The sequence below is a fragment of the Benincasa hispida genome, chromosome 3 (genome assembly GCF_009727055.1).
Source record: "Benincasa hispida cultivar B227 chromosome 3, ASM972705v1, whole genome shotgun sequence".
Lineage (NCBI taxonomy): Eukaryota > Viridiplantae > Streptophyta > Magnoliopsida > Cucurbitales > Cucurbitaceae > Benincasa > Benincasa hispida.
This window is the reverse complement of record NC_052351.1, coordinates 61427754-61439081: the sequence shown is the minus strand read 5'-3', so window position 1 is coordinate 61439081 and position 11328 is coordinate 61427754. Positions and strand designations below refer to the sequence as shown.

Sequence of the window (11328 nt, the reverse complement as noted above, 5' to 3'; positions counted from 1 at the left end):
TGTTACTCGATTATGCAAAATTGAAATTTGAAGCTTTGTTTAATTAGATTGAGAACCTCATATGTCTAAAGCCTCATTTTCCTTGTACCTTTAAATTGATCCTTGTTTTATTAGTACTACACAATTGTGATCACAGAAGAAAAAAAAGTGAGATCAAATAAGTAATAACAAGAATTATATACATTCATCCAATCAATTGAAATGTTGAACTAGACATAAAGAATACATCAATAATCAATAATACTTTTATAAATGATCGAAAAATCACAAATAAATGGATGATCAAGCAACAACCAAGCAGACGATCTTTTGTTAGGTTTTATTGTCAAACATCTTCTCAAGAAATCAATTGCCATTAGCGATAGTATATTTGAAATTTCTGAAAACTCGTTACCATAACTAATATGAGTGAGTAAATCAGTAACACAAGTTTTGGAGTCCCATACTCTCTTTCCTGCCAACATCTCCAACACCACACATGCAATCGCTCATATGTCAATAGGCCAATCAGGATAATTATCAGTCACCAACTCTGGCGCTAGATATGACTTCGCCCCTCTAATACCAATGGGAATGGATGAAAATCATATTGGCTTTTGGAAGTTCTCAGCTATAGTTGTTGTTAACACAAATATCAATAACACGGAAGTTGGAGCCAATATAAATGAATGAAGTACTATCAACCTCAAGATTAAAGGTTTGATTCCTAAAAAAATGGTGAATTTATTTTCTCGCATTATTCTAAAATTTTAATTTGTTCAATTTCTTTTAACAATTTTTCAAAAATAATTCTTTATAAAAAAAATAGATTAAACAATATTAGTTGCAATTCAAATCATATATATTTTCAAATAATTATATTATAATAAATGATAAATTATTGAGAATAAAAAATAATTGTGTAAAAAGTTATGGAAGGATGAGGTATTAGTTCAAGCATACACTATGGATGAAGTAATAAACTCGAGTATTCCAAGTGTTGAACCTATAGGATCATATTGATTTTTATGTTGATTATGACTATGGACCAATGAAACTAAGGTGTCGTGATAGTCCTATTTCTAGGCTTGAATTCTCATATCTCTTTGTGACATCCGCTAACACCCTAACCTTATCAGCATTAGAGCTCCATTAGATTGTTAAATTAAGTGGCCAATTTAACATATCAATTTTATCTTTTTAACTCAACAAAGAGAATGTGTAAAACAAAATGGTATGACGTGCTACATTATTTAAACCATAACAACCTTAGGGCATCTAGATTATTGAATCCTAAGGAGATTTAGCTCATGACAAAGGATAAAATAATGAACCTTATTGAATCATAAATTATAACTACAATAAAGAGTTCAGTGTGAAAAGAAAATACAAGAACTAAAGAAATAAATGAATGAAAATGCTGGAAATTACAACTCAAGAGTTCTTGGAAAAAGTCCTTAAATTCCTAGTCTTTTCCTAGGTTGATTCCCTTTTTCAAGGAAGAATTGCTCTTCACTACACGGCTCCGCGGAATGAGATGACATAGAACCATTACGTCTTAGAGGAACTTTTGTTCTTGAGGCTACTAACTTGTAAAGTTGAGAAAATGCCCAAGACGTCCAACTTAAATGATAGAAACTGTGGAAAGGGTGTGATGAATTCAAATATGGAGAGTTGATTTTTTTTTTCTCCAAAATGGAAAGCTTCTTCTCATTTTATAGAACCCAAATCGGTTGAGGACGACCGAAATCCATGCCCTAAGGGTTTACAAGGCAAAATCAAGCTAGACAACTGCTTGACATGTGAAAATCACAACCATATTTGACTAGGTTGAATTTTGGAAAATTAGGGCTCACTAATGCACCCGCAATGAATCTGACGATGTAGCCACATCAGACAAAAATTTGCAATCTAGCCAAAATCACTTGTCAAAATCCACAAAGTCACCTCCAAATCAATAAATAACATCTTTTAAGCTCAACCAATTATAAGCTTATTTTAACTAATAAAGACTAAATTTAAGAGACAGCACATGCGAAAATCTATTTTTTCCAAGTAAAAGTGTGCAAATAAAGGCATAAAAACATGCATTTCATGGCATTTGTCACTAAACTCAATCATTTCAAAAAGGGTTGTTTATTAAAAAAAAAAAATGAGATGATGCATTTACAAATATAGTAAAATATTACTGTCTATCAGTGATAAACCATAATAGACTTCTATCACTTAACTTCTATCAATAGAAGTCTATCGCGGTCCATCGCGGTCCATCACTGACAAACAATAACATTTTGTTATACTTGAAAGTATTTTCAATAGTTTTACCATTTAAAACATTACCCTCTCAAAAACTACATTAATCACAAACTAAGTGAGGTAGTGAGAGACCAAACTATTTTCTTTCTTTTTTTTTTTCTTTTACCCCATTCTAGTTTTTAAAAAAATACTTTTGGTCCCTAAATTTTCATGAAAATAACAACTTAGTCCTTGAACTTTGATTTCTAACGATTAGTTTTTGTACTTTCAATTTTGTAACAATTTAGTCCATAAATTTTAATATGTCTATCAATTTAGCCTTTATACTATAAAATTTGTAACAATTTAGTCCCTAAAGTAAAAAAAAAGTTGTCAAAATTAGATGTCAATTTTTATTATTTTTTGATGTATACTTTGTACTTTATAAAAATATTTTCTAATTACTTTGCCGGTTTATTTATGCAAAAAATCTCATTAAATCTTAACATTTTTACAATAAGAACTAAATCGTTACAAATTTTAAAGTATAAGGATTAAATTTTTACATAGCATAGTTTAATGGCAAAATTATTACCAAATTGAAAATACATGGACTAAATTGTTACAAGCCAAATTTCAAGGACTAAACTATTACTCATATGAAAGTTTGGAGGCTAAAAGAGTTTTTTTTTTTTTTTTTTTTAATGCAGAGAATTGCAGTGTTGGAACGTCAAGGTCAAGGCACAAACAAAACACCACAAAAAATAACAATTACTTCATTACATTTTATTGAAAAAATAAGTATATGTATATGATATATTTAAATTAATTAATTTATTAAACTGAATTTGAACATTTAAGTATATATTAAATTATTTTTAAAAAGTATATGCTTATGACTAAAGTTGTAATTTTAATTTAATTTTGTAAAGTATAAATTAAATTGCATATATTAACTAATTTTAATAATATATAATATATAAAATAAAAGTACATACAAACAAAAGAAATGAATTAAATAGGGGATAGAGAGAGGGGATATCAAGAAAATTTATCCTTTTGCAAGAGTATTGTTTTTTAAAAAAAAATTACAAAAGTGCATGAAAATAACTTATTTTCTATTGTGCAATTCCTTACCCATTTTCGCCCTCATTCATATTCTCATTTTTTTCAATTCAAATAATTTCAAAGAGACTTAGTAAACATGTCCTGAGTGAAATACTTTTTAATAGAAAGAAATTGACAAACTAAGGTAAATTTTTTTAAATATATACATACAAATAATAATATAAGCTATATATATATATATATAATAGGAAGGTAAGTTAAATTACAACTTTAATTCTACCCCTAAACTTTTAATTTCACATCTAAGAGACCCTTAATCTATTTGACATATATATTTTTTAAAAATTCAATATCATACTACTATATTATCAATTAGAAGAATATTGCATTAAAAAAAAGGATAAAACAGGCATATTTGGAAGTACTTAGGTAACTTATTATATTCGTTAATTTTAAAATTATTAAACATACCAAAACCTAATTAGACAAAAAAGAAAGTTAAGGCCAACAAGAGTGTAGCTCAACTTGCATAGTGCTTGTATTATGATCTCGAGGTTCTGAGGTTCGATTCCTCCACCCCACACTTTAATTACAATACCTTCAAAAAAAAAAAAAAAAGGAAAGTTAAGATGCTTATTTGACATTTTTAAAGTGTCATGAACTTAAGAGATATAAAATTGAAAGTTCAAAGCACTATTAGATTTTAGATACTTTTGAAAGTTTCATGCCTTATTAGACACAAACCTAAAAGTTTAGGTTCTAAATTTACCACTGGGGGTGAGGAGATGAGATGGGATATGAACTCAACTCATTGTTTGGGAGGCCAACTTCGTATGTCACCGACATTTTATACCATATCCACTAACAGTGCATTCAGCCCTCATCACCACTGATGTCTCATTGCTCAACTCCAACGACCAACTTTGGCAACCAAACCACCTTCGATAACCAACTTTAGCGATCAACTCCAGCAACATCCAACCATCATTGTTGACAGCCAACTTCGATGACCTCCGATGACGGTTACTCCACCAACTCCGACTACCATTATTTTAAATTGTGATTACTACATATTTAACTTTGTTGACACGCAAGTTTTTTATTTTTTGTTTTACGCTCGTGGCATAAAACCATCGATAAGACCTTAATTTAAAGCTTAAAAATAACTAAATACATATAAAACATCAATAAATGTTTATAGTTGATGTACAAAATTGTCAATAAAAACACCTTTGTTAACACAAAAGCACGTAAGTTCCATCAAAACATTGAATTCTCGATTTTTTTTTTTATTAGTTCATAGCATTTTATAGTTGTTCTTTATAATACTTCAACATTAATAAAATTACTTTTATCATGTAAGAAATCCAACAAACGTGTATGTAAAAACACTTTTGAGAAAAAATTGTCAGACACATGAATGTTTTCATTTTAAAAAGTTTTTATAAAAATATGTTAAAATAAAAATGACTTGACTAGAAAAGTCACATTCATAAATTTGTAAAATGATTGTTTAAATTAAAAAAATAATAATAAATGCATGATTGAAATGTAAACCCTAAACCTTATTTTCCAAAACTCCCAACCATACATGTGTACTTAAATAACAATAAAATAAAGTGCAATATATAGTTTATTAAAAAAAATATATGTAGAATCATTTAATAAGTAAATTTCCAAACAAAAATGATCATAATAAAAACAGGTTATTTATGTTAAAAAACTGCACCAGATATCCTTGACATATGAACTCAGCTACCTAAAACAGACAAACTCCACAAACATATGAACTCAAGCCAACACCAATCAAACCCAAAATCAAACAAAAAATTAACAATAGTTGTAATAAATATGTAAATCATATAAATAAACTTTAGTTATACAATAAATATGTTTAATAGCTGAAGACATTAATAAATTGGGAATAATACAAGTCCGATAGAAGACATTAATAAGTAGGCTCTTTCTCGAGAGAGAAAAAAACAATGTCAAATCTTTTTCAACTCATTCCACCCTTTATACATGACACTTGACTAGGTTGAGCTTATTAAATAACATGAGTTTCATCTAATAAACAATTCACAATGAGAGGGATAGTTCATCCTCAACATACCCTTCTTTATGTTCAACGATCTTGGATCGGATCTCTTTTTTCTTTTGGATTCAATGCCTGTTTGAGCTTTATAGACTTTGATACATATTAGATAATATGGACTTCTATCTCAAAACCAATTGACAATGAGATGAACAATTCATCTATATTACAAAAGTTATGAGGTCCCTTGATTTTTCGATATGAGATCCTCAACTGGGCTCTTGGGCCCTTCTTTGTTTAGTTTGTTTATCTCATAAAGTCATCTTTTCGGGTCAAGTTGCAACACTGGATCCTTTACTTGTTTTTACGAAGTCACCCTTTTTCTTTTGGATAATACTGCACCATCTCTTGTGGCCAGATGACTTGACCTTATACTACACCTCTCATGGTCCATTGCAAACAATGGATTCTCCAAAAAGAATTGTCTGATCTATGAGTATTATCAAAGCGACCTCAGTCCCTCTTGGTGTCCTGAAAGCATGGAATTTGAGACAAATCAAATAATTAGGCACAAACGAGAGATAAATTAGTACATATATGAGATATGAAGAATGTAAAAAGATTGAAACTAGAATGGTTTCTATGTAAAGTTTAGGAATTAAAATACAAGATTCAACAAGAGCATTATGAAATTTTGACGTTATAGTTATAGGCTTACTCTAGTTGGAACATGTAGAAATATTCTTTTCAGAGAGAACACAGAACAACCAAGGCATGAATTATGCTCGTATTACAATGTGGGCGTCCAAGGGGAAGGATCTCCATAGCTCAAGTTCCAGTTTTTCTACCACTTGGTTGACACAATTTCTTCTCCTATGTAATGGATCTAAATTCTGCTTTACACTATTGACCACCTACAGAAAATCGACTCAAAAAACCAGAATGCAAGAACCAGGGCTAAAAGAAGCAAACATGACATATTTGATCGAAATATCAAGTCTGATTTCGTATTTGCACAAAAGAATAAAATATATATTGGAGGATTTCATTCAGATGGGCAACCCTCAATACCATTTAAGTACAGAATGCCTCGTAAATAAGACACGTGAATTCCTGGATTATTCGGTAAGAATGTGGAGATAATGATTTACACCTAAGAGTCTCTACTATAAAATATCAAATATCAATTTTGGTTGGTCTTCTTCAGCTTTTATCAAACAAACATTTTTTACGCGCAAAGAAGTAGATTGAAGTTTACTCACTTGGCGGATGGATCAGAGAATAAGTAGTTCCAAAATGTTTGAAGATTTCCCTTTTCCTCCAGCGAGATAGATTGCAGTTACCACATCAACAACATACATACGGCCATAGGAGTGAATGAGGTTGGCCATCAGTCATTTGCCTCATGGGCAAATGTCGATATGCATTGATTCTAGCTCGATCCAATGAAACATATTGAAGATCACCAATAATCCTGACAAGAGCATGAGCCACCCTTAAAATGATGGAACCGATTGGCATCTCTCAAGATGACCTCTCTTCCTGTAACCTTTGCAATTAGTTTAATTGCAGTGTGGCAATCCCCACAAACACGAAGGTTCTTCATTACGCGAATCGGCATACCTTTTGGTATTTTGAGAAGTCCATATGCCACAGCCAGTTTTTCACTATGGTATCCTAAACTTTGCGCTTTCTCTTCTTCATCTATGTCATGTAGCACAAAACTCCGATCCGGGCAATATCCTGCCTCTCTTAGCAATCCAGATAACCACTCTAATATTCTATTGATCTCAGAATGCTCAGGGTGCCCCGAGCTATCACCTCCCGTAAAGTTATGTACTTTCTTCTCCACAACAATCCAGCTACAGCCTGGGTACTTGCTTACACTTCTATCTCTCATATTTCTCCGCAACTCGGCAACATCACCCCATCTACCTTGAGATGCATAAATATTTGACAACAAAATATAAGGCCCTGCATTTTTAGGCTCAAGCTGTAGAAGCTTTTTGGCTGCAACTTCAGCCAAATCCAATTTCATGTGGGTTCTGCAAGCACCTAATAAAGCACCCCAAATAACAGCATCGGCTTCCATTGGCATTCTTTCTATTAGATCCATTGCCTCATGTAGCTTACCTGCTCGACCAAGCAAATCAACCATGCAAGCATAGTGTTCAGTTTTTTGTTCCAATTGATACTTTGTTTCCATGGAATTGAAAATTTCTAAGCCCTTTTTCACATTGCCAGTGTAACTACATGCCGAAAGAACTCCAACAAATGTGATATCATCGGGCATGATACCTGAAAAATGCATATCATGGAAAACTCGTAATGCTTCCTCCCCTAGACCATGTTGGGCATATCCTGTGATAATAGAGTTCCACATAACAACATCCTTACTTGGAAACCTATCAAATACTTGTTGTGCTTTCACCAGATTGCCACACTTTATGTATGTCGTGAGAAGAACGGAGGCAACATAGACATCAAGGTCAAATTGAGATCTCACTAGCTGGGCATGTATCTCTCTACCATGATCGAGATTAGCCAAGCTAGCACAAACTGAAAGAACGCTGATCAAAGAAGGAAAGTTTGGCCTTATTCCTTCTCTTTGCATCATACGAAACAACTCAAGTGCTTCTAACTCAAAGCCTTTCCTTTCATACACTTTAATCATAGCACTCCATGTCCCTTCATCCTTTTCTCTCATTTGATCAAACACTTGTCTTGCTTTTGGGACCTCCCCATTCTGGCCAAAACCAAGAATCATTGCATTACACGCAACAACAGACCCAATAGGCATTGCATTAAAAAGTTCCGAAGCGTCATCAAGCCGCCCACAATTGGTGTAGCCCATCAGCATAGCGGTCCATGAAACCTCATTTTTCTCTGGCATGACTTCAAAAAGCTTTCTAGCAATATCCACCTGTTGGTTCTGCAGATATCCTGTTATCATCACAGTCCAAGACACAACATTCCGACGAGGCATCTCATCGAAAAGCCTGCGAGCTTCCACTAAAAAACCTTCTTGGCAATACCCTCCAATCATAGTAGTTCTTGCCACCACATCCTTCTCAGGCATCATATTGAAAAGCCGAAAAGCCTCATCAATCCGACCATCTTGAATAAGCCCACCCAACATCACCGTCCAAGATACTACATTCTTTTCAGGCATTTGCCAAAAAAGTGACTCTGCCTCAGAAATCATACCCTCCTTCACATACCCCCTAACCATAGCAGTCCATGAAACAACATTCCTCTCAGGCATTCTATCAAACGCTTTCCTAGCTTCATTGAGCATCCCATTCTTAATATACCCAGAAATTAAACCATTCCAAGATATAGTATTCCTCTCAGACATTTTATCAAACATGTTCTGGGCTTCCTCAGGCCGATTGTTCTGAAAGTACCCAGCAACAATGGAGTTCCATGAAACGATGCTTTTGTCACGCATTTCATCGAACACAGCCCGAGCCTTCTCGATTTGACCCAATCGAGAATACCGGGCAATAAGAGAATTAGATGAAATTCCAAGAGTAGAACAGTAGAAACGATTCAGCACAAGACGGAAAAACACTAATCCAGAGGACATTGAATACCCAGGTCGAAAAAACACTAGAAGTTTAAAAAATTTGAATAACAAGCTATAGAAGCAAACAGTTAAAGGAGACTAAATGAAGACGCAAAGTGATTAAGAACAGAACTTAACTTGGATGCAGAAAAGAGCTTCAAAAACGAAGTAGTATAATAATCCGCAAAAGCAAATCATGGAGAAAAATCTTATAAGACGGAAAAATACGAACTTTGTGAACGGCGGGGAAGAACTGAAAGATGTGTACTACTAAGGTTTGAATATCATTTTCCCCCCGACATATACGTATATAGATTTCAACCAAGAAATTTGATTCAAAGAGGTTTTACAAACAATAGATCCAAACCTTCTCCAATTAATTGGTTCTTATTTGGTTTGGTTTATTTTTGGTTTAATTCTCGAATTTTTTACATATTCTTTCTTTTTTTCTATTTTCTTTTAATTTTTATTTCAAGTTTTATTTTTACATTTTTATTTCGAATTTTTTACATTTTTACTATTTTCAAATTAAAATTAAATTTATTTATTTTTCATTTGTAGATTGAAATTAGATATTTTCATCTTGATGTTGTTCTAAATAACAAATATACATAATAAGGGGTCTCCTTCATAATAATTTAAATACTAAAACATAACTAATGTTAGAGTTTATTTATAAGAGTATCTATATACCTCCGGTTTGATTAAGCTTTTATTGGTTTTTTTCAGTAAACAATCAATTTGAATCAGTAATATTTTGTTTTCTCCAAATATAAACCATGATGTTCAATTTATACTAAAAAAACCAAATCAAACTAGTTGATCGATTTCGATAGATTTAGTTTTTTGGTTTTTCATTTTTGTGCACTCCTACTTTTTGTATGTATAGTAGAGTCCAATTGTAACATTACTTGCCTAGGATTCAAACCATGTCCTTGGCATTCAGAATTTGAATTCAGCATCTTTGTAAGGATGACACACAAATTGAGTGTCAAATCTAGACTTCAAAATTTGGGCTTGGAGCACCATAGATGGTATTTAAACGAAACCTCTCCTACTAAGATGTGGTTCAGGGACGAACTACGGCAAAAGCTGGTAGGCATGTAACACTCAAACTTAGGAGCGGTACATGAATGAATCAAATCACATCCGAACGAGAGGACTCTCGAGGATATGTAAGTATGATTAAGAAAGGCTTAAAAGAATTAAAAGTTACTACCTATATCAACAAGATGTGTCTTTCTTTTCGATACCTCAATCATAGAAACTCTAACTTAACTTGGAGAAATTCTATACGAGGTGACCTCCTAAAATGACCCACTCTATTAGTTTTGAGGGTATATCATTTGAATTTGGGACCACTAGATAAATGACTATATTTAATTGTTCGTTTTGATAAAAAAAAACAAACAACCCTTTTTTAAAAAAATAAATTGCCAGTTGCTAAATTTATAGAAATTCTACCAAGGGTGTGTTTGGAATGCATTTCAAGTGTTTAATTTAAAAAATAAGTTATTTTAGAAAAAAATAAAGTGTTTAACAACCATTCAATATAGCTTTTGAAGAATATTTTCAACTATTTTTGTCAAAAATGTTTAAATAAAAATAAATTTTTTTATAAAAAAGTATTTTTTTTTCAAATTAATCCAAACGGATCTTAAATTAAGGGAACTTCAAAATGTAAAACACATAATTGCAAGTCTAGTTGTCAAAAAAAAAATTGCAATTCTAGTTCTGAAAACTAGAAAAATGATACTTTATTTTCTTGTGCTAATTCATCGATCTGTTATGTTAATTTTCTTATGTGATTTATTTGTCACATCATGTCAAATCAATTGATTTTCATTACTCTTTATATATATAATTTTTTTTCTTTTGCAAATGTGTCAGCTATTATATATATAATCATTTAATTAAGATTTAAATTCTAACAATGAGATCTTCTTGGTTATGGAAAAGATCCAACCTTTCATTGGTTTAGTGGAACTTATTAAAGCTATCGCCCTCTACGAAAGCGTTTCTAAGACTTCAAAAATTGGTATTTACCCCCCTCGCCCTAAGGTTGAGATTGATTCTTTGACTTTGTGGGGTCTTCTAACGAACTTATTTCGATATTTTAATGAGATTTAGTATTTTGTGTATTCTCTATGTGCTTTACATCGTTGGAGAGCTATTAAAGACTTCTATTTTGCTAAGAGCATCTGCAACTCTGTGACTCACGAGCTTGCATCTCACACACAGAGATCTCGGACGTCGTCGATTTTGCTAGAAAACCATCCCATGGGTGGACTCTTTTTTAATCGTTGTTTGTTGTTTTTCTTAATTATGTTTGCTTCCTATTATTCTAAAAAAAAAAAAAAAATAGTTTATATACTTTCAAAATGTTCATTTTGATTCACGTGCTTTTAACTTTAGTTTGTATTTTTGTACTTTTCAAAAATCA

General features: G+C 32.0%; 1 protein-coding gene across 1 annotated transcript; it reads right to left on the bottom strand.

The window, feature by feature from the left end:
• Positions 1-5200: 5200 nt before the first annotated feature.
• LOC120072754 (pentatricopeptide repeat-containing protein At1g56690, mitochondrial-like) lies at positions 5201-9296 on the bottom strand. The gene is made up of 2 exons (XM_039025233.1): positions 6580-9296; positions 5201-5848 (listed from the first exon to the last, which is right to left on the bottom strand). Exon 1 carries the CDS (start codon positions 8904-8906, stop codon positions 6780-6782), a length of 2127 nt encoding a protein of 708 aa, XP_038881161.1. The 5' UTR covers positions 8907-9296; the 3' UTR covers positions 5201-5848; positions 6580-6779.
• Positions 9297-11328: the final 2032 nt, after the last annotated feature.